Raw genomic sequence first — 24,259 nt, 5'->3', positions numbered from 1 at the left:
ATTGATATAAATAGCCAGCAGCACAGTCTAGAATTTTCAATTACATCACGTAATCTCAGTTGGTAGCACAGAATAATATTTGAGAACAAAAAAAAAAAAGAAATTTATTCAGATGAGACTAAAGACTCGTTTGGAAAATTTTAGACCAGATCATTACGCTAATGCCAAATAAAGGGTTATGAAATTACCCATACATACTAGATACATTACCATTAGAAGGCCATTCCAAGTTATAAGCAAGTCAATATCCATATCTAGCAAACCAACTTCAAACCAATCTTACTTTCCAAATCTTACTTTTGAAGAACCCAATATACACACCCTCAATATGACTTCACCCCCTCCTACATTCGTTACCAAGGTCCTCAAGGTAAAACCAGAATCTATTTCTTTCAAACCAGGAAACTTACTTCCAACCATAACCGACCGAAAAACGCAAGAGAATTTAAATCTTGCTGCACATGAATTAACCACTACCAATAATGCCATTGGATTCCCTACAGAAACAGTTTATGGATTGGCTGGATCAGCCCTTGATGACGAGTCAGTAAAATCTATATATCGTGCCAAGAATAGACCTAGCGATAACCCTTTAATTGTGCACATCTCCAGTCGAGATCAATTATCCCGAAAATTAAACTGTCAAGAGATTCCGTCAATCTATCACAAGTTAATTGATGAATTCTGGCCCGGTCCTTTAACCATCTTATTACCAGTTGATGAGAAGACTAACATTTCAAACTTGGTTACCGCCAATCAAAACACATTTGCAGTCAGAATGCCAAGTCACCCTGTAGCTCGAGCCTTGATTGCCATTAGCGATACTCCTATAGCCGCACCTTCGGCTAATGCCAGCACTCGTCCCAGCCCAACCATGGCAGAACACGTGTATCATGATTTACAAGGAAGAATTCCATTAGTGTTGGATGGTGGCAATTGTAAAGTGGGAGTAGAATCTACTGTGATTGACGGGTTATGCAATCCACCTATGTTATTAAGACCAGGTGGGGTATCGTTAGAACAGATTAAACAAGTTGGAGGTAAGGAGTGGGAGAATATTATAAGAGCAAAGAAGACTGCTGGTAAGAATGAAGTTGTGAGAACACCAGGAATGAAGTATCGTCATTATTCCCCTACCGCAAAAGTAGTGTTATTTGTCAATTGTCAAGATGGCAACACTGCTATTAGCAAATACATAACTAAACATCAATTACAAGGAAAGAAGATTGCATTATTAAGATCAAAATATTTTGAAATTAACGAGAACGAGCTTGGAATACGCGTAGTTCGTGATTTAGGAACCAAAGCAAGCGATGTGTCATTTAATTTATTCAAATTGTTACGAGAAGTAGACGAATTGAATGTTGATGTGATTTTAGTCGAGGGTATAGAGGAAGATAACGAGGGACTTGCGGTGATGAACCGGTTGAGTAAAGCAGCAGTTGAAACTATTGACGGGGAAAATATGTAAATAGTTTTATAGAGTCATAATACAAGTCATTAATAAGCCATGGTTTAAAGAGTAAATGTTTACTTCCTGTATACAACTGTTCAAATGTCGGCTAAATCTGGTACGGCTCAAATCAAAGTCCGGAGGGAGAGAGAGAGAGAAGAGGGAGTCAAATGAGTCAAGTAGGTACAAGCAAGAATCATCGTGTTGAAGTAAACCTTCCCACTGATCTTCCCCACACGTGCGTCGCCTCGGCTGTTTTGCGTCTTGAGGTCTCCCCACTTTCGTAGTATGTGTTTAGTGCGCTTACATCAACAATGTCAATATTTTTTTATATTGAGGCAGGAACAAAATCTCTTTCGCAAATCGAAAATGAAAATCAGTATAAAATATGCGCGACGTGCTATATATTGTATTACCTAACCAATTATTCGGTGTAAGTTTGCTACAGTTCGGCTTTAAGATCATTTATAGGTTTGTTTCGGATATAGTTTTTTTTTTTTTTTGTATGACAAACAAAATCGAAATCTTGTTTTCGTTTTTCTCTCTACTTGACACGTTAATCAAAAAAAAAAATAACTTGCCATCTCTTTTAGGGTTACGCCTAAAATTTCAAATTTTCAACGCTAACGATTTTTACAACACTCAATTTCTAACCATCTGTCGTATAGCTTTTGGCTTTGACATAATACATCACTCACATTCACATTATACACACACACACGTATATATACTATATCCATCTAGATAGATTCGTGTGCTGTAACCAGATCATATCCCCCTTCCCCTCCCAACTTCCAATTTTGGCACTAGACAAATTTAAATCAGTCAACCGTTTTTTTTTACAACACTTTTCTTTTACTACGTGTCAGACAACCATCACGCCTTCATACCCTATAAATCATCCAACTTCACCTTGCATCGACATTTATAGATTACAACTTTACACTGTTGTTTCATTTTTCCACTTTGTTTTATTTGCATCCTAATCAATGTCCGACAATCCGTTTGAACTCAAACCGCTAGGTCCAGGAGGAGTAGCTCGCGAAACGTTCAGATCTGCTACTCCATCCATTAGATTTTCTGGAAAGACAACAGAAGATACCGCTACAGAATTACAAACCAATGCAACTACTGGGTTATCAAGTTCTCAAGATATCCTCAACCGAAGATCCATTCACGGTATCAACGAATTATCAAGCGAAGAAGACGAGAGCTTGATTATGAAGTTCATATCTTCATTCTACCAAGATCCGTTGATTCTCTTATTGATTGGTTCAGCAATTATAAGTTTTTGGATGGGTAATAAGGACGATGCCATCTCCATCACATTAGCGATAGTCATCGTCGTTACCGTTGGGTTTGTTCAAGAATATAGATCAGAAAAATCGTTAGCTGCTTTAAACAAATTAGTTCCTGCAGAGGCTAAATTAACTAGAAACGGAAACACTTCCACTGTCTTGGCATCAACTTTGGTTCCAGGTGATTTGGTTCACTTCTCCCAAGGTGATAGAATCCCCGCCGATGTCAGATTAACTGAAGCCGTGTATCTTACTATTGACGAAAGTAACTTGACTGGTGAGAACCGTCCTGTTAAGAAATCCACAACAATGATCAATAATGGCACATCGCTCGCCGATATTCCTGTCAATCAAAGAAGTTGTATTGCCCACATGGGTACTTTAGTTCGTGACGGACATGGTTCAGGTATTGTCATTGCCACCGGTCACAAGACTGTGTTTGGTGGTGTTTTTGAAATGATGGCCGAAATCGAAAAACCAAAGACTCCCTTGCAACAAGCTATGGATAAATTAGGTAAAGATCTTTCTATTTTCTCATTTATTGTCATTGGTATTATTTGTTTGGTTGGTATAATACAAGGAAGAGAATGGTTGGATATGTTTCAAATTTCTGTTTCCTTGGCCGTGGCTGCCATTCCTGAAGGTTTGCCAATTATCGTCACTGTTACTCTTGCCCTTGGTGTTTTAAGAATGGCCCGCCAAAAGGCAATTGTTAGAAGGTTACCCTCGGTGGAAACTTTGGGTTCCGTCAATGTTATTTGTTCTGATAAAACTGGTACTTTAACCCAAAACCACATGACTGTCACCAAGATTTGGTCCACTGATTTCAAAGGAAGTTTCAACAGTCCATTCCTTGTTGTTGAAAGGTTAGATGACAAGACATTACACCTGAAATTGACTCAGAATATGCACCAAATCTTGCAATGTGGGTCTATATGTAACAATGCCAGATATTCACACGAAAATGAAAAATATGTCGGCAACCCCAGTGATATTGCTTTGGTTGAATGTTTACCTCACTTTGGTTTAGATGATTTTAGAGGTACTAGACAACGAGTTTACGAATTGCCATTCAGTTCCGCTAGAAAGTATATGGCTGTTTGTGTGCACACTGGTGACATGAATAAGGCAGAAACCTTAGCTAAAGGTGCTTCGGAAAAGATTGTCAGACTTTCCACTAAATATTTAGATGAAAATGGACAAGTGAAGCCGATTACCGAAGAAGTTAAACACATAATTCATGAAAAATCCAAAGTATTAGCCAGTGATGGATTAAGAGTATTGGCCTTCGCCAAGAGTAATCAAGTCATCACCTCGAGTGAGAATGATATCCATCAAGAAACTACCGAACCTTCCGATATGATTTTCCTTGGTCTTGTTGGAATGAAAGATCCTCCTAGACCTAACGTTAGTAAATCCATTGCCATGTTGATGAAAGGTGGTGTTCATGTTATTATGATTACAGGTGATTCCCCATCTACTGCTATGAATATTGCTAAACAAATTGGTATGCCTATTGTCGGTGACCATGCCGTTATGACTGGTGATCAAATCGATAACCTTTCTGAAATTGCTCTTGCAGATGCTATTCACGACGTTTCCGTTTTCGCCAGAACTACCCCTGAACATAAAGTTACTATTGTTAAAGCATTACAACGTAGAGGTGATATCGTGGCTATGACTGGTGATGGTGTTAATGATGCTCCTGCTTTAAAATTGGCTGATATTGGTATTGCTATGGGTAAAAATGGGACTGATGTTGCCAAAGAAGCTGCCGATATGGTTTTGACTGATGATGATTTCTCAACCATTCTTTCTGCTATTGAAGAAGGGAAAGGTATTTTCAACAATATTCAAAATTTCATCACGTTCCAGTTGAGTACCTCTATTGCAGCATTGTCTTTGATTGCCATGGCGACATTTTTCGGATTACCTAACCCCTTGAATGCTATGCAAATCTTGTGGATTAACATTTTGATGGATGGACCTCCAGCACAATCGCTTGGTGTTGAGCCTGTTGATCACGAAGTTATGAACAAGCCACCAAGAAGGAGAAACGACAAGATTTTAACTCAATTAGTTATAAAGCGAGTTATTCAATCTGCCATTATGATTATTTTAGGTACTTTGTTCATTTTCGTCAAGGAAATGACTGATAATGAAATTACTGCTAGAGACACCACCATGACATTCACATGCTTTGTGTTTTTCGATATGTTCAATGCCCTTGCTTGTCGTCATTACTCCAAATCAATTTTCGAGATGGGGCTCAAGAATCAAATGTTTAATTTTGCCGTGATTGGATCGTTGATTGGTCAGTTTTGTGCTATTTATGTGCCATTTTTCCAACTGATTTTCCAGACTGAAGCATTGTATTTCAGTGACATTGTCACTTTGCTTGTGTTGTGTAGTACTGTGTTTATTGGGGATGAAGTTAGAAAGTGGTTGATGAGAAGAAAGACGGTGTTGACCAGTTATAATTATGTGTAGATGGGTGAAGAACTTGCGTTATAAAGTGTACTTTTATTTAGTGTATATAATAGAGATAATAAAACTAAAGATGTACTATTGTGTAATTCTAGCGCAAATGCTGGATGCTTTAAGACAGGGCACTCTCTGTTTGGCTGGGTGAATGGTTGCACGTTCAACTGAGCCATCACAGAGAACTTGTATCGTTGTGTCTGTTTCATGCGTGTCATTATGCTCAACCTTTCTTCCATCCAAAGGCCAGCCGAAGTTCAACCAAGGGAAAACATAGGTTGTAGAACCAATTTTTCCAAGTTGATGGAACCAACCGATTGCAATATCGATTATTTCTTATAATCAATCATTACTTTCCACTTTATTCACCATATGCCAAACTCATAAAGGATTGCTAATAACAGGATGTAGTACTCCATAGTCGCTAGAAAATATAATTTCAATGTCAGAATTATCGTGATAATCAACCAGGGAGTCATTAACAGTATCCCCATCAGAAATGATGATATTCCACAACTTAATATTGTTATTTGTTACCTTCCAATCTTTAAAACTATCATGTTTCTTCTTGTTCCTGATTGCAGGACGATGAGTTAATCGATCAAACTTAAATTTGAATCTATACCATTTCTGCCTCAATTTCGTTCGCTTCAGTAGTGTTGCAGGAAGAGAAAATTCCTAGAAACGAGAATAGCTACTTGATGATGCATGGGGGAAAATTCACCATAGGAGATGTGGTTCTGGTTGATAAATTAGTCATGCTTTGGTTTACCGCCGAGTTGCAAATTTCCTGAAGTTGCAAAAAAAAAAAAGTTAAAATGAGGGAGAAAAAAAAACACCGCGGAAAAGGGAAAACGTTTATTAGTAAGCAGATTAAAGTTTATAACTTGAACAAGCTTGAATATCCGTAAATGGAATAGCTTACAATAATAGAGAGGTTTATCAGATTGATCAACAAAGAGCATCATTGGTAGACGGTTCAAGTTGGCATATATCCGGATGATTAAGCCACAAATCCGAGTCACTAGACGACGTGATGAGTAATGGCACGCACATACAAAATTTCAAGTCCGAAAGTTTTCTTTGACTTCTGTCTGACTCAGAACTGTGCGTCATACAGAATACGTGCAGTACAGCCTAAAATGCAGTGCAAGTCAGAAATTTATTTCGCGCAAGAAAAAAAAAAACCTAAAAAGAAACGGGCCCGCTTTGTCCCCCCACACCGAGTCAACCTTAAACAAGCTTCTTTCATCACGATCAGCTTAATTATAAATACTAACCCAGATCTGCAACTTTAAACTAGATATACTTCTTTTATAATAACAATCATGGTATTCAAATTCACAATTGACGATGTACTTAATCGATACCTTCCTGCTAACCGTCTCAATCGGCTTCCGTACCCGATTTCCCGTTTTCTTGGTGCTCACACTCCATCACCTAAACATGACTATTTGATCTGGATAGAGATCTTGGTTAGTTCCTTCTGTGGGATCGCATTAATAGAAGGTATATTCAAGTCGCAAACAGTGTTTACAGCCCATAATGCCCCATTAATAATCGCCTCCTACGGTGCTACGGCCATCTTGTGTTTCAATGCCAGTCAAGCACCGTTGTCGCAGCCAAGAAATATTCTTGTTGGCCATTTTCTTAGTGCATTAATTGGACTCTGTATCGAGAAATTGTTCCTGTTGAGTCAAGCTGGGAGAGATAATTATTGGGCCAGTGGAGCATTGAGCGTGGCGGTTGCTTCCGTGGCCATGTCGATATTCAATTGTGTCCATCCGCCCGCTGGTGCAAGTGCGTTGCTTCCTAGTGTAGACGAGCTGATTAGGTCTATGAGCTGGTGGTATTTGCCAGTCCAATTGGTGTCTTCTGTTTTAATTATTTGTGTGGCTTTGATTTTTGGTAATATTCTAAGAAAATACCCTGTGTATTGGTGGACTCCTGCTCCCGTAGGTAAACCAAAACCAAAAGAAGATTTGGAAAGTTTGGTCAAGACAGTTACGAGAGATGTTCAAGAGCTGATTTCATTGGCTAATGTCATTTCCGGAAAGAGCGAAGGTGAACCTCATTCTGAAGGTGGTATCACCGTAGTGCCTGGAATACACACAATTACTATAACTGTGGATAGTGTGATGGTTCCTGAAGAAATAGATTTAGATGAAATCGATAATAATTGGTTAGAAGGGTTACAGTCAAGACTAAGACTATTAAGTTCTGAGTAATATGTATATTAATGTGTGTAATTTTTAATTAATAATTTAGTTTAGTATTTTTGATATCATCAAGTGTAACAACACCTTTGAAATCTGGTTGTTCTAATTTATCATAAATAGCATGAGCAACTTGCTCGGTCGATACAACTGGCTTGATGATTTCATTGCAAAACTTTTCTCCTAAAACCATTTCCTTGGCAGCAACACCAATTCTTAATCCACGTAATAAGAAATCTCTTGTGGTCATAGGACCTTCATGAGTCTCATCGTACATGATTCCTGGTCTCATGAATATCCCTCTGATACCTTCTTTCAACCCTAATTCAAATTCAGCCTCCCGTTTAGTATTGAGATATCCCGCCGGGACAATCGGTGGTTTGGAATCGGCCGAGATGTATACGTAATTGCGGGGCAATTCCTTTTGTTCAGTGATAAACGTGTCTGCCAATAATACGGCTGTGTCTCTTTGCACTGCTTCATAAGTAGCATTACCTTCACCTCGTTTCATAGGATTTCCACCTTTGACGGTATTAGCCAATTGTTGAATGTCATTAAGGAAATTGAAATTAGAATTCATGGCTTTCTTGTAGGCTTGATTTTCAAAAAGGATACCAATTGAATGAACGACATTATGAAACTTACCAAGACGTTCAGCATACGATTTGCTAGAGAATATATCTGCCCGTTCCCATTGGACCTTCTTAATCCAGGGCTGATGAATAACATTCTCAGGTGGGTCGCCTGATCGAGAGAATGAAGTTACGTCATAGCCTCGAAGTACCCCTATTTCACAGATCTTGTGGCCAAGGAATCCGTTACCTCCAAACACGGCAATTGCTTTCAGCATGGTAGTTAGTTGTGTATTATAAGTTTGTAAGTGACAAGGGCGGGAAAAAAAATGGTGTCGGTGTTTGAATGATCGGATAATCAGCGGCCTTTTTTTTTATGGGGAACAAAAAAAATTGCAAAAAAAAAAAAAATCTACAGTGAAATTTTATATGAGACAAATTGCAAATTATGAATTAAAAATCAAACGATATATAAATTAAACTAATGACCAAATTTTTTCCTAAACATTATTGATTCTTCATCTTCAACTTCCTCTAAGGAAGGATGTTTGTGTAATGCAGCAAGGTGTGAGTCTTCAATTTTGGCTTGTTGATGATCTGAAGATATTGAGTCGGCATCAGTGTCATGAACTTTTACTGGAATTGATTGTTTTCTCAAATTTTCAGGTTTTGGAGCAACTTGAGGTTTTGGTTTGGATGTGGTGGTTTTAGGTGGTTTCGTTGATACTGCTGGTTTGGCTGGTTGTGAAGATTGGAATTGTGGAGGAGGTGACCTTCCTAAATTAAATCCAAAGAATTGGTTGAGAAAATCACGTTGCTGTTGTGCGAAATCATCGTAGTCAAGTTGATCTTGATTTCTTTTAGCTTTTTCGGCTTGTTGTTGCCTTAAAGCAGCTTGATGTTGTTCGTGCTTTCTCTTGGCTTCTTGTTGAATATGTCTTCTATATTCTAATTCAGCCTTTCTTTGTGCTTCTCTTCTAGCCTGTTCTTCTCTTCTAGCGGCCTCCTCAGCTTCTCTTCTAGCTCTTTCATCAGCTTCCCTTCTAGCTTGTTCTTCTCTCCTGGCTCTTTCTTCGGCTTCTCGTCTGGCTCTTTCGGCTTCTTGTCTTGCTCTTTCTTCAGCTTCTCTTCTAGAACGCTCAGCTTCTTCTTCAGCCCGACGAGCAGCAGCATCAGCTTGCCTCTGTTCCAAAATTGACTTTTCAATAGCAGCTCTTCTGGAAGCAACATCTTGTTGTGGAATGAACCCGTTTCTAACAGCTCCAGATTCATGTGCTGGACATGCATCTTCCTCATCGAAATCAGACTCTTCGTCCAAATAACGTGGCTCCTGCTCTGGTTCACCTTGATACTCGTGTTCATGATTACCAACAAGACAATTCAAAATGTCTTCTAAGTTGGAATGAACGTAGTGGATTCTCTTGGGAATGTTCAAACACAAGATATTCCTCAGTTTGTACCATTGCCAATTAATGTTTTCAATATCGATGTAATTGACATTGAATTGGAACTCCTGCCTGAACTTGTCCTGTGCGGATGAAATAATCACCTTGACAATTGGTGGTGTAGCCTTGACTACTCTCACTTCATAATTGTTGAAGTTACCGTATGGCTTATAAATTTGGATTTGGAATTCGTCTTCAGTCTCAAGCTTCTTGACGACTCTAGGACGGGAGTTAGGGGCTTGTTGGTAATACTGTTGTTGATGCAAAAGATTGAAAAGGGAATCAACGTCAAAGTTGTTTGGAAGGTTGTAAGTGTTGAATGGATACATTGTATGTGAAGTTTAAGCAATTGGTTATTAAAGAAATAGGAATAAGAAAGGATATGAAAAAGTACCTGGGAATCGAGCCATTCTTATAGGCTTTAAACTTAGAGGAATGACAGGGATTTTTTTGGCGGCATGACTGGAACCCAATTTAGTCCTGCATAGTGAGACAATGTGGGGAGAACATCACGGAAGCAGATGGAAGTACCAACCACCGAAAAAATATTTTTTTTAGTGCTGGAATATTCTAGAAAGCAACATACACACACATTTGTCGACATGAAACAATAGCACAATACGAAGAATGTTGCTAATGACCGGTAAATACGGATAAGATACTAGATAGACTATATTCCAGATCCACTAATTGAATTCGAATGTTTGGATAGTTGGTTCAGTTAATTGGGTAAGATTTTTGCAACAATTTCGCGAAATGCTTGGACAAACTAATCTCAAAATTCAAACTAGAAACAATTTATACTGAAAACTTTTGCTCACCATGTTATTTCATATCTACAGAGATAATCTAGATTTCTAAAATGTTACCTGGTACTACATTACATGTGACTGGAGTTCAAATTTTCCTTTGTAATTCTAATTGGAAAGTAACTATAACTAGCAAAATATTTACACCCAATTGTTTACAGTCATATCAATATTGAAACCAAGGGGCGCGCAAAGAGCGATAACCTGGCAACTATGTCCTTGATTCATTGATCATATCTTTTATATGTCGACACGTAAACTACAGCCTTATTTTTTTGAACCATCTTACTAATACAAATCACACATACCAATTGTTGTCTGGGCGATTGTTGAAATTTTCCAACCAAAATATATTTTTAGAACAAATTGATCTTTAGTTGACCTATGCATCAGAACTTCTATAGAACATTGTTTAATATGACCAAGTGATATAACCCTATGGAAGTCTGATGCATGGGTCAGCACCTAAGACAAGATACCAAGTGCCCCCCCCCCCCCTGTGATTTTGTAATTATTTTGTGTAACACCTGTCAAATGTACATGATCTGCCCCTGAAAACCTGGACATGGTGGAATTTATTCTCCACCCTCCTTACTAATTTTGAAATATATAAAGGTGAATATATCAGTTCATTTCTGCACAAATGAGATTAACCATCTTCTCAATTGATTCAAACTTTAAAGTAGGTGCCACCTCCAGCAGTTTCTAAAGTCTTTCATGGATCACAATCCGTGTTCAAGACTTACCAACTACTGTAGTCGAACCAGGAAATATAAAAGTCCAATCTTGAAAATGCAGGAATAAAAATAGTTTGAAGGAATGGTGGTGTATATAGGAGAAGTTTCCAAAGTTAGACTTGTAATGTTCTGGATTGTTCAGTACTACTATTTGGATTCGTAATACCTGGTTTGGTTCCTTTTATTTTTAACTATGTTATAGGAAAAGATTGCAAGATCAGAGTAAAATTTAATCTTGTGAGAATGTATCAAGCTATTATGTATCCAAAAAGTCATGCTCTGCCAGTATAAGAGCGAATCAGGTCTAACTTTGGAAAACGTTGATACCATAAGGAATGTATAGACAAGCTGACAACACATTTTGAATGTCCGGTTTTAGAAATAAATATTATCTCAGATCTACTAGAATTAATACTATCTCAGATCTACTAGAATTAATACGCATCTCAGACAATGATTTAAAGCGTATTAGGATATGTTTCAAGTTTAATTGGAGACAGCATTAACTAACAGTACCTCAACCTGCAGAAGTACCACCGTACACTGATAATGTACAAACTCAGGAGCAACGAAATAGACATATTATTTGGCAAACACGAATTTATGCCATAGAGGGTCACACCTTGGGCGAGGCAGCACTTAAATTTGCCTCTGTATCGCCTTCGGATCTAATCTTCGCGTCTAGTTGTACCCGAGATTTAAAAAGATTAGTAACCCTGAGCCACAAGAAAAAATTCATTGTTTATACTTTTATTTTTTACCATTTGGGCCCAAATAGGTAAAACTTACTGCACGCATTAAGAGTACGTGCATCGACATTATTTCAAATGCTTTGTCGAACATTTTACGATTTACATCTGATAGTTTTCGCTGGAGCGTTGAGTTTGATTTCGCGTTTTGAAAGGGTCGCAGGTGAGAATGACAAACGTGTTTGATGTCCAGTGAAGAATTTTTTTTTTTGCTCACTATAGTAGCACAGTGGAACTAATTAGGGGGGAGGCCCTTGATGAGGGCGCTCTAGATCGCGATCTCCGGTATGTCACAAAACAGAGCCAGGGTACAAAATCAATAAATTAAAATTGGTTTAATCCGATTGGGGATCAGAACATGAAATGTTCCCTGCGGAAATGGAGTTCTAGAATTAGCTACGGATTTACAAGGAAAAGTTTTTGGCTGCAGTTTAAAACTTTTATTCGATGTTTCTGCGAGACACTGCAGTACGCCTTAGTTCTTGCATGCTTATTGATTTTGGCTAAGTCGAGGTACTTCAGGAACACTATATAATTTACCTACTTGGCATACTGACGAGGACTAACCGAGATCAAAAACTCGATATGGAAAATCACCAGGACGGTGCCTAGATAAAATTGGGTCATTTTTTTGTCCCTGCTAAAAATAACTCAGCCTTTGGTTTGTGCAGGTGGTAAAATTTTTTTTTTTTTTTTTTTTTTTTTAGTTCACGGTGACTTTTTTTTTTTATTTGTTCGTAAACAAAAGGAAAACAGTGTGAATAAGAAAAATCCTTTCGTAACCATATCACCACATTAAATTCTCACACGAAACCAAAGCATTCTTAGTGAAAGGTTAACCATCGTGAACATATTCACCTCACTCATTAGTAATTTTTTTTGCAAACACCTTTTTATACTAGACAAGTAACTAGACAAACCAAGAATCAACCATTTTTTTTTATAACCTAGAATAATCACCTCACACAACTATATCACCAACCATGGAAAAATCGGATCGAAGTGTAGCTATACCAGCACCTAACCACAGATCTAATATTCGTCTTGTGTTGATGACGATATTGGCAACGTCAATAACCATCTTATCCTTAATCAAGTTCATGCCTACAACATTATCATTTTCAGCAACACCATGCCATCATACTTCTCATCATAGACACCACCACAACAACCACTATTACAATCATTCAATTGATTTGTATGAGGACGAAACCACTTATTATAACTTGTCATCCACGACTGAGTTATCTAGTGTGATTCCTCTGACCACTTTTGAAGTTGCCAGTACATACCATATCGTTTCTCTTCTCAAGAGAGCTGAAAATGGAACCTCATCAACAACTTCCCAATCCAGCAGCAATGGCCCATCACACTCCTCTAGCGTTGTTCCACCTCCTGAGACCAGTGAGCAAGAACAAGAAACTACTTCCGCAACACCAGAGGATGAAACCACCAGTGCTTCTCCCGAACCACAATCAACAGCTCCTGATAATGAAACCACAGCTGCTTTCGAATCATCTACCACCGCTGAAGAGGAAGAAACTAGCGCTAGTCCATCACCTACTGAAACCAGTCCTCCTGAAACCAGTGAGACATCAGAAAGCAAGACTAGCTCTTCTAAGACCACCCCTACTAGTTCTGCCCCTGCTACTACTGGAGTGTCCAAGCAAGTCACCACCGCCACATCCGTAGATAACGGTAGAACCATTGTGGTTACCATGACATCAATAGTCAACGGTACCCAACCAACTAATGCCACTGAACACAACAACGATAGCCAAGAGCTGAGTGGATTATCCAACACAAACAAGATCGTGGTTGGTGTTGTTGTTGGTGTTGGTGGGTCTATTTTGCTCGGGTTATTAGGGGTATTCTTTTACTTGAGAAGAAGAAACAACCGTGATTTTGAAAACGGAGGTTGGACTTTCTGGAGAAAGAATGAAAAACTTGGTAGTGACGAGTTCTTCAACGGCGAATTAGGGGTCAGAGATAGAAACATCAACCAAGGATCAAACTTTTAGAGAAGCCACAATATTTGTTTATTTTGTTTATTTAAGGTACTATTAATTTGTCTGCTTTTTCTCTTTTGTATAGTTAGTATGCATATTTTAATATATCAAAATTTTTTTTTGTTCTACGCGTCTTGGTATACAACAGTTGTCAACAACATCAGCAATGTATCAACTATACCAGCAGATAAACAAGGATGACAAGCACACATACAAACTCCTTCAGCTACCACCCGACCTCCTAACTCATCTTTCCACGTCGTCCGACTCCGAGCTTTTAATAAAGTCCGACGCAGATGCTTCGTCAGTTGTGATTTGCAACAATGATACCACCTGGAAATTGCGCCAGATGAACCACTCCAATACAGTAGTACTATTGGACAATCTAAACATCAAACACAGAGATACCAGCTTATCTGAAACCACTAATGTTTTAATAGGAGGGGATATGTGCTCATACGAGTACGAATTGACTCTGACTAAAGGGGTCATTAATGTGGACAAGATACCCGTGTATGATGGTGACGAATTACAAGAGAGTATTACTCTAGATGAGTTATCATACGACAGTTTATGTTCCAAGAACGAGTTTGTCAACAACTGGTATGAGTTAGGTGGGTGTGAAATTATGGGTAAAGCATATTTGTTGTCGCCAAGATTAATTACCGAGATATTGTATGTTATAATCACCTACTTGATCAGCCGTAAGATCAATTACAACAATCTGTTCAATTTGCAGGATATAAAAGTTGTTGATGAGAATATCAACGAATCAATGGTGTTTTCTGTATTACACAAATTTGGACAGGTCGCTGATAACGAAGTCACCTTGCAAAATGATAAAATTGCCAAATGGTTTGGGGTGATTGAATTAGCAAAATCAGATGATTTGATCAATGCCAATGACTTCTTGATCAATTGGAAAGGATCATTACCACCATTCTACAATGTTAGCTTAGATATTGCTGACTTGAGAGGATATTACAGTAGTCCAATATTGAATAAAATGAGATACGTTAACCCAAAACTATTATCAACAAACTTGAGCACGCGATTTAGCCAGTTGTTTGAAATTGACAATAATTGGGATTATGATTTGTTTGTACCTTTAATTGAAGAGTTTGTACCAAAGGGCAAGAAAATTGATACTTTGATTATAAAGTATGCAAGAAAGAAGAAGATAACCAAGAATAAATTTACAGTGTGTCCTCGATGATTCGTGAATCATATAGTGTGACTTAACCCTGGGCAAATAAAAAAAAAAAGTGCACTGAAAAAGTTGAAAAATTTTGGAACTTTACCAACAGCCTTATAGAATATCATAGACATAAACATGGATAACTCCACTTTTATAATATCATTAATTGTAAGTAATTCCAGTAACTACGGTGAAACATCTTTTCTAACACAGTAACAGAGTGGTGCCTGTGCAGGTACATCCACCGATCTTGCATTTTTCCCCATTGATACCATAAAAACCAGACTTCAAGCTAAGGGAGGATTCTTCGCCAATGGAGGATATCATGGAATTTATCGAGGATTGGGATCTTGCGTAGTTGCCCTGGCCCCGCTGGCTTCCCTTTTCTTCATCACGTACGATTCCATGAAGATTTATACTAAGCAATATATTGATTCACCAGTGCAGCGCCATATGATTTCTTCCTCATGCGGTGAAATTGCCGCGTGTTTGGTAAGAGTTCCTGCTGAAGTTATCAAACAACGTACTCAAACTGGGAGAGTAGGGCATAATGGTGTCAGTTCGAGTTGGTCGAATTTCATGTATTTGATCAAGGATAAATCGGGAGAGGGATTAATCCGAGGATTGTACCGTGGATGGAACACCACCATAATGAGAGAAATTCCGTTCACAGTGATTCAATTTCCGTTGTATGAATGGCTTAAGGAGAAATGGGCCAAGACTACTCATAGTGCAGAAAAGCTTTCGGCAGTCAAAGGTGCCATATGTGGATCAATTGCCGGCGGGGTGGCTGCGGCCTTGACTACTCCGTTAGATGTGATCAAGACGAGAATTATGTTACATAAGGATAGAGTTAATGTTGTCGATGTAGTCAAGAGTATTATTCGCGAGGAAGGGCTTGGTACATTCTTGAATGGGATCGGACCAAGAACTGCTTGGATCAGTGCTGGTGGGGCAATCTTTTTGGGTTGTTATGAATTAGTTCATGCCAGTTTGAGCTATTCCAAGGAAGAGAAGTTGCAATAGAACATGTATATATATATATATATCGGAGCCGACCTAAGTCCGAACACTAGATTTTTAATATTTTTTTTTGTTTGATTTCATAGCATATTTATAGATCTATAACGTCAACCAGCTAATCTTTGAGGTAGATCTGACGACGATCTATGGTAATTCTCCATTGCCGATTCGGATGAGGACGTGCGAGTCACGTACCTATGGCGCCCTTTGTTTAACTCCGAATGCATTAGATGTGACAAACGGATTTTAAGTAAATTCATCCTCCTCTCCAACCCCAACTAGACTTCTCCACCTGTAAACAATCCCCGTGCCACTACGCAACCAGAACAAATCTTGACTCGGACCGTTCCGTGGCGTTTTTGATTGTTTAGATTATCAGAGCCCGGCAAATTATAAAGATGGAGACTTTGTATACAGGAATATCACTTCCCCCCTTCACTTTTTTCAATTTCTTTTTTTTTTCCGTTGTCATTTTGCTTATAAAAGAATGTTTGACAGAAAAAGAAGAAAACCTTATACTAATCAATCAGTTCTTTAGCAGAGTATAGACTAATCAATTCGGTAGAATTCAACCAAATCAAGTAGCGTATATCCACCATGTACAGAAGATTAGTCGCATTCAGCAGAAAGCCATTGAGGAAATCAACCGTGGGCGCCTCATCTGTTCGTCCATTCTCACAAACGTTTGTCAGCAGACTTGCCACTGAAGCACAAACCAAAGAGCAACAGCACCAACAAGAAGCCAAAGAAATCACCAGAATCATCGAAACTTCAAACCCTGTCACCGGTGAACTCCACATAACCACCAATTTCACCAACGGTACTCAACCACCCAAGGGATCAACCATCTCCTTGAAATCTGCCAAGAGAGATGCCACCCAGTTTGGTACTAGACCTATTTATCTTGATGTTCAAGCCACCACACCCACCGACCCTCGTGTTTTGGATAAGATGATGGAATTCTATACTGGGTTGTATGGTAATCCTCATTCCTCCACCCACTCCTACGGTTGGGAAACTGATCGTGAAGTGGAAAAGGCCAGAGAATACATTGCTGATGTCATTAACGCCGATCCCAAGGAAATCATCTTCACTAGTGGTGCCACCGAATCAAACAATATGGTCATCAAGGGTGTTCCTAGATTTTACAAAAATACCAAAAAACACATAATCACCACTCAAACCGAGCATAAATGTGTCTTGGACTCTGCTAGACATATGCAAGATGAGGGATTCGAAGTCACTTATTTACCTGTTGACTCTCATGGTTTGATAAACTTGGACGACTTGAAGAACGCTATTAGAAAAGACACCGCTTTAGTTTCCATCATGGCTGTCAATAACGAAATCGGGGTCATTCAACCAATCAAGGAAATTGGGGAAATCTGTAGAAAGAACAAGATTTTCTTCCATACCGATGCCGCTCAAGCATTTGGTAAGATTCCAATCGATGTCAATGAAATGAAGATTGATTTGTTGTCTATCTCATCGCACAAGATCTACGGTCCAAAGGGTATTGGTGCGGTTTACGTTAGAAGAAGACCTAGAGTAAGATTGGAACCACTCATCAACGGTGGTGGTCAAGAAAGAGGGTTGAGATCCGGTACTTTGGCCCCACCATTAGTTGCTGGTTTTGGTGAAGCTGCCAGATTAATCAAACAAGAAATGGAATATGACCAAAAATACATTGATAGACTTTCCAACAAATTAAAATCAGGATTATTGGCTATTCCATCTACTCAATTAAACGGTTCCGAAGATCCAAACTCTCAATACCCTGGTTGTGTCAATGTTTCGTTTGCCTACATTGAAGGTGAATCCTTATTGATGGCCTTGAAAGACATTGCTTTGTCTTCTGGATCTGCATGTACTTCTGCATCATTAGAGCCTTCCTATGTTTTACATGCTTTGGGAGCCGATGATGCGTTAGCCCATTCGTCAATCAGATTTGGGATTGGAAGATTTACTACAGAGCAAGAAGTTGATTATGTTATTCAAGCCATTAACGAACGAGTTGAATTCTTGAGAAAAATGTCGCCATTATGGGAAATGGTTCAAGAAGGGATTGATTTGAATAGTATCGAATGGAGTGGCCATTAAGTAGTTTTGTATTTTACTGTAAATAATAAAGATATCATCGTTACCGCATAATATTTGCTTGGCTGACCTCATGGCCGTATGTATTTTTATAATTATTTTTTTCCGGCCAGCGAAAACGGGCCGGAAAACAAAAAATCACAACCATCACCGAATACCAATTCCTGTACGGGATCGCTCTCGTTGAAAAATTCACCTCCTCCCAACTCAACTTTTTCTTTTCAAATTCAGTTCTCCAAGCCATCAATTGAATACAATCATGTCTAAAATCACTAAAACAATCACTGTTGTTCCAGGTGACCACGTCGGTACCGAAATCTGTGACGAAGCCATTAAGGTTCTTAAAGCCATTGAGTCATCTACTCCATACCACAACATCGAATTTGACTTCAAACATCACTTGATTGGTGGTGCTGCCATTGACGCTACTGGTAGCCCATTGCCCGATGAAACCTTAGCTGCTGCCAAGCAATCGGATGCTGTATTATTAGGTGCTGTCGGTGGTCCTAAATGGGGTACTGGTGCCGTGAGACCAGAACAGGGGCTCTTGAAAATCAGAAAGGAGTTGAACTTGTACGCCAACATTCGTCCTTGTAACTTCGCCTCCGACGCCCTTTTGGAATTGTCTCCATTGAAAGCTGAAGTTGTCAAGGGTACCAACTTGATCATTGTTCGTGAATTAGTTGGTGGTATCTATTTCGGGGAAAGATTGGAACAAGAACAATCCGAAGACAAGGAAACTGCCTGGGATACTGAAAAGTATACAGTGGCCGAAGTTACCAGGATCACACGTATGGCCGCTTTTATGGCTTTACAACACAACCCACCATTACCTATTTGGTCCTTGGACAAGGCTAATGTTTTAGCTTCGTCTAGATTATGGAGAAAGACCGTGGATAAAGTCATTGCCGAAGAATTCCCAACTTTGTCTGTCCAACATCAATTAATTGATTCTGCCGCTATGATCTTAATTCAAAACCCCACCAAGTTAAACGGGATAATAATCACTTCAAACATGTTTGGTGATATCATTTCCGACGAAGCTAGTGTCATCCCCGGTTCTCTTGGTTTATTGCCATCTGCTTCCTTAGCTTCCTTACCAGACACCAATACTGCTTTCGGGTTATATGAGCCATGCCACGGTTCCGCTCCAGACTTGCCTCCAAACAAGGTTAACCCAATCGCTACTATCTTATCTGCAGCTACTATGTTGAGATTGTCTTTGGATTGTGTCAAGGAAGCCGAAGCATTGGAAGAAGCTGTCAAACAAGTTTTAGATTCTGGAATTAGAACTGGTGATTTGAAAGGTACAAACACCACCAAGGAAGTTGGTGATGCTGTTGCTGAAACTGTTACAAAGATTTTAAAAGCTGCTGCCAAGTAAATAAAAACTATACACACTTATACATTTAACGATTTATTTAAAAGAGCCAGTAATTGTGCGATCGATTCATCTCTCATGGTGGCGGAAATCGGCATTGTTTTGTCGATTTTCTCAGTCAAGGTGGCATCACTGCTTGTATCTGATTTAGGTTCAAACTCAGGGTCATAGAAATCTTCATCACTGCTAAGGGAAATAACACTATGACGCACTGGTCTAAGTGATACATGTGTTGGTTCTTCTTCAACCCGTGAGAATTCATAATCCATGATACTGCTCAATTGACATGCATACTGTTCTGGTGTGATGGATTGTGCTGATTCCTCGCGAGGAAGACTGACTTTTCTGGTACTTCCACCAGAAGAAACCCTCGAATATGCATTACTTTCACCACTGGAAACTCTAGAATATACATTGCTTTCACCACTGGAAACTCTAGAATATCTTCTAACACTATAGTAATCACCACCGGAAGAAACCCGGGAATTTTTTCTAGCAATGCTGTTCATATCACCAGCAGAGAAAATCAGGGAATGATTGGAAACCATCCGTTTCTCTTTCTCTTTTAACAAATTGATTTCGTCATGGAATTTCTCAGTGTCTTCACCTACGGCTTCAACGGTCTGCTCGGCAGTAATCTCTTCTGCAATACTATTGCGCGAATTATCTCTACTGAAGGCAACTTGCCAATTTGGTGTTCCATCTGAGTAGAAATCCAGCACGGCAAACTCATGCAAGAATGGAACGACTTGACGTTTATAATTTCTTGGCGTAAGCAAAGTAGTACTATCCACTTGTTTCATGCCATGACGAGGGAAAGCTTGTGGTGGTTGTTGTTGTTTTGGCTCACTTGTAACTCTAATGGTTTGAGGTTCTGGTGGTGTAGGATTTGCAGGAGCTGGTATTGATTTGGGTCCAGCAACACTGATTTGCCATTGTGACGACGAGCTAGATTTGGGTTCACTATCAGCTTTAGTAGAGTGCAACGACGTTGATGATTTGGTAAGCATGGTATTCACTGATGGAGATGTTTGCACTAACTGAGCTCCATTGACACGCTTTACTTGAACAATTTCAGCTGTTTCGGGTTTGATCATTGACTTGGTTATATCCACAGTAACTTCTGGGTCATGTTCAGTTTGCACTTCTGAAGTTGGTTCGGTGTTCACTTCTAATGCATGTTCACGCATTGTCCTCTGAATATTTTCTTCAATGACACGAGGATTTGATGGAGCCATCTGAAGTTCGGGAAGCTTGACCTTGGTGGGCTTATCGTGCTTCAAAACCAGATTAGAAGCTGAAGCAGCTCGTCTATGAATATCCCTGTTGGCAGCAGATTCGTGCATTAATACCAGATTGCCAGCAGAAACAATTCGTCTATGGTCATTATCAGTAGATTCAAGCATTAAGGTCAGGCTATCAGAGGCAGAGCGAGCACGACCTGATTTTGTCTTCCGTCTTTTGAATGGTCTTAAGAGTTTAGAAAGGAACGACTTCTTTCTTTTTGGAGAAGGTGCCACTTCTGGTTCTCTTGAAATAATACCATGTAAATAAACCAGTACATCTCTTTCTTCTTTCTTGGCAGGTTCCTGCTTTTGTACTTCTATGTTACGCTCCTCCTTCTTTTCTATCGGATTTGTATCGGGTTCGCCCACTTGATCAATCAAATAGACCAAATCGTCGCCATTGCTACCAATAATAGCCCTAGTGATCTTATTAAACCCAGAAAAAACCTTCTTCACTGTATGTTCCACTGTTTGACTAACATACTCACCAAACTTTATCATTTCCACAGTATGGACAGCGGTCCCGGTTCTATCAAACGCTAAAACATTGACTTGTTCATCAACTAATGAAACTTGCATAAGCAATTGAAGGTCAGAATTGCTGGCAAACTCCTCATTAACATCAATATCCATATTCAAATAAATTGCAAATGGAGACTTTGTAGTTTCATGGTTGTATACCTCCACATCATGGGCCGTAAACAAGATCTTGGCCTGTCCTCGAGACTTGAAAAGATGGAATGGTTGTGATTTCGAGAGAATCTTCAGCTTGGTTATTAGTTGAATGATGTCGTCCCCGGTTATGTTTGGGGTTTTGATTTGATAATTACGGCTATAATTGGAGTTGGTTGTTTGGAATCCATTTAATGACGTGTTCAAGATTCTGATGTATTCACCATTGGTGCCTTGGTATGTGGTCACAATGATATCGGTGATTTTACTCCAAGCAGTAACTTCCATCTTAGGGAATGTGTCGTATTTAGGTAATGGCTTTTGGTTGATTAGTGAATGCATAAGGATATCACTGACGGATAAGCCATCATTGGTATAATAATCGTCATCGACAATATTTAAAATTAAGACATTGTCAGAAAAGATGATGATGACATCGCGATCGTATTTCAGGTCTGATTTGATGTTTTTCAATTCATAGATTCCCACTACTTTTCTCGTGAGCCATCCATATTGAAGTTCCTTGGGCCAGTTAGTTGCTAACTCAGTAAGGATCTTACCGGTAGGTGTGAATATTCTTTTGCTTATGTCGATTGTAATGGCATCAGTTCCAAATGCGTCAATGACTTTGACAATAGTGTTATAATATTGTTCAGTCTCTTCACTGCAATCTTTAATCTCCAGTTTTAATCTTTGGATAATCAATTTAAGTTTAGGTAACTCCAACAAAGCTCCAATAACAACCGATTCAATTTCACGAGTACTATATGCACTTTTGTTAATATTCAAATTGTCCAAGATGTTGCTGCGATTCTTTTGCGCGAATGCGTGTAAATTCTTGTTGAACCCGTTAACGTTTGCTTCGTGACGGATATATGCTTTGTAGAAGTACGGCATAAACATAGCCATGGCTTTTATAACTTCTTGATGGTTGTACTGACTGGCGTTTTGCAATGCAGCGTGGAGGATACAATTGATTCTGGTGATTTCATCAATGGTTGGTGGGAAAATGGTATTAAGTTTTGTAATTGTTGTTGTTGGGTTCTTTGAATTAAGTACGGTGATTCTTAATGGTATAAGGAAGTTTTGTAAAAGTTCAACTAATCCTAAGGTGTAGTTTTCCTGAACGGTCAACAATTCATTAATTATAGCAGAAACCAATTCAGAATCTTGGACTGTGTTATCCATGGGTGGGCTATAGGTAATATTAATGGATTCGGGGGAGTATTCTAATAAAGGATCAAACAAATGTTGTGACTGTATGCCTAGTAAATTAACAAGCTTGTTGTTGTCTTCGATTATATTTTTGGAACCGGAAGAATTATCGTACACAACATCGACAACAAATGAATTCAAAGCATGTGGTTGGACTAAACCCAACTCAAGCAACTTGTTACCAATTTCAGGGGTTGTCAACTTGGTCATAGAATTAGCCAATTGACCGGCATTGATACCGTCCCAAAGTGGTAACTCAGGTAATTCACCACCGTGATTGATCAAACGATTGCAATTTTTCAAATTAGTAACGGCCAATGCTCGACGGGTCATGCTTGATTGGTACTTGTCGTGTAAATTTTCAACACTGGTATAGAACCTAGACGAACTGTCAAGGATCATCTTATCGTACGATGTCACTCCGAACTTCAGAAGCGATATGGTGCTATACAGATCGGACTTTTTATGCACTAAAGTCAACACTTGTTGAAAGATTAAATCATCGTATCCAGTGTAGAATGTTAACTGAGGAAATAATCCAAGCCAATCTTTGACGGAAAACGCATCCAGCGGCTGTTTTTTGTTACGGTTATCAAATGTGGCATGCAATTGGGGGATCGCTAACGATGTCAGGGTATGCTGTTCTTCCTTCTCCTGTTGTTGTTGCGTGAAGAAGTCTTTATCATGCTCTCGTGACGCATATCTCTTGTATAAACTCATTGGTATTTGATGATGATTTGTATTCTATAAACATAAAAGAGATAAAACAGATAAAAATACTAAAGTCAAACGAAAGGCATTTGTTTGCAATTTTTTGACAGTTGCCTTTTGAAACATAAACATAAACAAAGGCACGTGACATGCGCCAAATCGGGAAATATCGTCCACGTGACCCAGCCCTTTCCTAGCAAAGCCTAATATCGCGTATCTCGCAATGGTAACCCAATGGTATACCTACAACTAGTTGTATAAACAATTGATAAAGGATATGATCAGGTGTGTGTGTGTGTGTTTGTGTGTGGTTACCTACCCCTAAAAGGTAACCAACTTCGGATCTTTAGGTAATCCATCCTCGTCAACATTATTCTCGTCAAACTGTAATCTCGTATATGTTAACCTAGCCTCATCAAACAGCACTTTCATAGTTTTCATAATACGCTTGATTTCTCGCTTGGCTTGTAAAGAGAGGCCTTTTCTTGTATCCCCCTTGTCCCGGTTCTGTTCTATATCAAAGGCATCACTGGTTAGCCCATCTTCTATATCTTCATCAAAGGACCCAACAGGTCCGTAGTAGCCTCTGGCTAAACGGCGTCTCATCCGGAATCTATCTATAGCTGCACCTATCTTATGTCTTAAATGGAAAGATATGAGGAACATAGTGGTGGCGCATAGGAGGAAGTATAGAACTGGGTGACTTTCTAGGGATGGAACATATGCAGAGAACCAATAGCCCGTACTTGGCGCACCAGGTACTGATGATTCCGCGGCAGCGTTATCTACTACCTCTTTGGCTGTATCTCTCGTTAATAGCATGATTACTAGGTGTATCTGACCAAGTTGTTGCTGACTGATCGTTAAAAAAGGGGGCAACACGGGGGGGTTGAAAGTTTATTTCCGA

General features: G+C 39.1%; 12 protein-coding genes across 12 annotated transcripts; 8 read left to right on the top strand and 4 right to left on the bottom strand. All coding sequences in view use genetic code 12, as the record gives it.

The window, feature by feature from the left end:
- Positions 1 to 142: 142 nt before the first annotated feature.
- On the top strand, positions 143 to 1,514 carry SPAPADRAFT_63822 (threonylcarbamoyladenylate synthase; the record flags this gene model as incomplete). Its single annotated transcript, XM_007377913.1, has 1 exon — positions 143 to 1,514. One exon carries the CDS (start codon positions 329 to 331, stop codon positions 1,469 to 1,471), a length of 1,143 nt encoding a protein of 380 aa, XP_007377975.1.
- A 928-nt stretch (positions 1,515 to 2,442) lies between these two features.
- PMR1 (Ca(2+)/Mn(2+)-transporting P-type ATPase) lies at positions 2,443 to 5,241 on the top strand (the record flags this gene model as incomplete). Its single annotated transcript, XM_007377912.1, has 1 exon — positions 2,443 to 5,241. The coding sequence occupies one exon, from the start codon at positions 2,443 to 2,445 to the stop codon at positions 5,239 to 5,241; it is 2,799 nt and encodes a 932-aa protein (XP_007377974.1).
- Positions 5,242 to 6,450: 1,209 nt separating this feature from the next.
- Positions 6,451 to 8,339, bottom strand: SPAPADRAFT_63820 (ubiquinone biosynthesis protein; the record flags this gene model as incomplete). Its single annotated transcript, XM_007377910.1, has 1 exon — positions 6,451 to 8,339. The coding sequence occupies one exon, from the start codon at positions 8,296 to 8,298 to the stop codon at positions 7,489 to 7,491; it is 810 nt and encodes a 269-aa protein (XP_007377972.1).
- On the top strand, positions 6,561 to 7,460 carry SPAPADRAFT_144437 (uncharacterized protein; the record flags this gene model as incomplete). Its single annotated transcript, XM_007377911.1, has 2 exons — positions 6,561 to 7,226; positions 7,290 to 7,460. 2 exons carry the CDS (start codon positions 6,561 to 6,563, stop codon positions 7,458 to 7,460), a joined length of 837 nt encoding a protein of 278 aa, XP_007377973.1.
- Positions 8,340 to 8,449: 110 nt separating the features above from the next.
- SPAPADRAFT_63818 (uncharacterized protein) lies at positions 8,450 to 9,835 on the bottom strand (the record flags this gene model as incomplete). Its single annotated transcript, XM_007377909.1, has 1 exon — positions 8,450 to 9,835. The coding sequence occupies one exon, from the start codon at positions 9,792 to 9,794 to the stop codon at positions 8,502 to 8,504; it is 1,293 nt and encodes a 430-aa protein (XP_007377971.1).
- Positions 9,836 to 12,494: 2,659 nt separating this feature from the next.
- On the top strand, positions 12,495 to 13,890 carry DFI1 (Dfi1p; the record flags this gene model as incomplete). Its single annotated transcript, XM_007377908.1, has 1 exon — positions 12,495 to 13,890. One exon carries the CDS (start codon positions 12,744 to 12,746, stop codon positions 13,779 to 13,781), a length of 1,038 nt encoding a protein of 345 aa, XP_007377970.1.
- An 8-nt stretch (positions 13,891 to 13,898) lies between these two features.
- On the top strand, positions 13,899 to 16,377 carry DCC1 (Dcc1p; the record flags this gene model as incomplete). The annotated part of the gene is made up of 2 exons (XM_007377906.1): positions 13,899 to 15,135; positions 15,187 to 16,377. One exon carries the CDS (start codon positions 13,936 to 13,938, stop codon positions 14,983 to 14,985), a length of 1,050 nt encoding a protein of 349 aa, XP_007377968.1.
- On the top strand, positions 15,103 to 15,993 carry SPAPADRAFT_144171 (uncharacterized protein; the record flags this gene model as incomplete). Its single annotated transcript, XM_007377907.1, has 2 exons — positions 15,103 to 15,135; positions 15,187 to 15,993. The coding sequence occupies 2 exons, from the start codon at positions 15,103 to 15,105 to the stop codon at positions 15,991 to 15,993; spliced, it is 840 nt and encodes a 279-aa protein (XP_007377969.1).
- A 210-nt stretch (positions 16,378 to 16,587) lies between the features above and the next one.
- Positions 16,588 to 18,090, top strand: SPL1 (Spl1p; the record flags this gene model as incomplete). Its single annotated transcript, XM_007377905.1, has 2 exons — positions 16,588 to 16,673; positions 16,749 to 18,090. The coding sequence occupies 2 exons, from the start codon at positions 16,588 to 16,590 to the stop codon at positions 18,088 to 18,090; spliced, it is 1,428 nt and encodes a 475-aa protein (XP_007377967.1).
- Positions 18,091 to 18,324: 234 nt separating this feature from the next.
- Positions 18,325 to 21,002, top strand: LEU2 (3-isopropylmalate dehydrogenase; the record flags this gene model as incomplete). The annotated part of the gene is made up of 1 exon (XM_007377904.1): positions 18,325 to 21,002. The coding sequence occupies one exon, from the start codon at positions 18,347 to 18,349 to the stop codon at positions 19,469 to 19,471; it is 1,125 nt and encodes a 374-aa protein (XP_007377966.1).
- Positions 21,003 to 21,477: 475 nt separating this feature from the next.
- On the bottom strand, positions 21,478 to 23,059 carry SPAPADRAFT_158772 (uncharacterized protein; the record flags this gene model as incomplete). Its single annotated transcript, XM_007377903.1, has 1 exon — positions 21,478 to 23,059. A coding segment is annotated over one exon (1,566 nt), but the record flags the coding sequence as incomplete, so codon positions are not given.
- Positions 23,060 to 23,362: 303 nt separating this feature from the next.
- Positions 23,363 to 24,216, bottom strand: SPAPADRAFT_63811 (uncharacterized protein; the record flags this gene model as incomplete). The annotated part of the gene is made up of 1 exon (XM_007377902.1): positions 23,363 to 24,216. The coding sequence occupies one exon, from the start codon at positions 24,172 to 24,174 to the stop codon at positions 23,674 to 23,676; it is 501 nt and encodes a 166-aa protein (XP_007377964.1).
- Between the last annotated feature and the right edge of the window lie 43 nt (positions 24,217 to 24,259).

The sequence above is a fragment of the Spathaspora passalidarum genome (genome assembly GCF_000223485.1).
Source record: "Spathaspora passalidarum NRRL Y-27907 unplaced genomic scaffold SPAPAscaffold_8, whole genome shotgun sequence".
NCBI classification, from domain to species: Eukaryota; Fungi; Ascomycota; class Pichiomycetes; order Serinales; family Debaryomycetaceae; genus Spathaspora; species Spathaspora passalidarum.
Note: the sequence above shows the minus strand (reverse complement) of the source record. Positions and strands in the feature narration are given on the sequence as shown.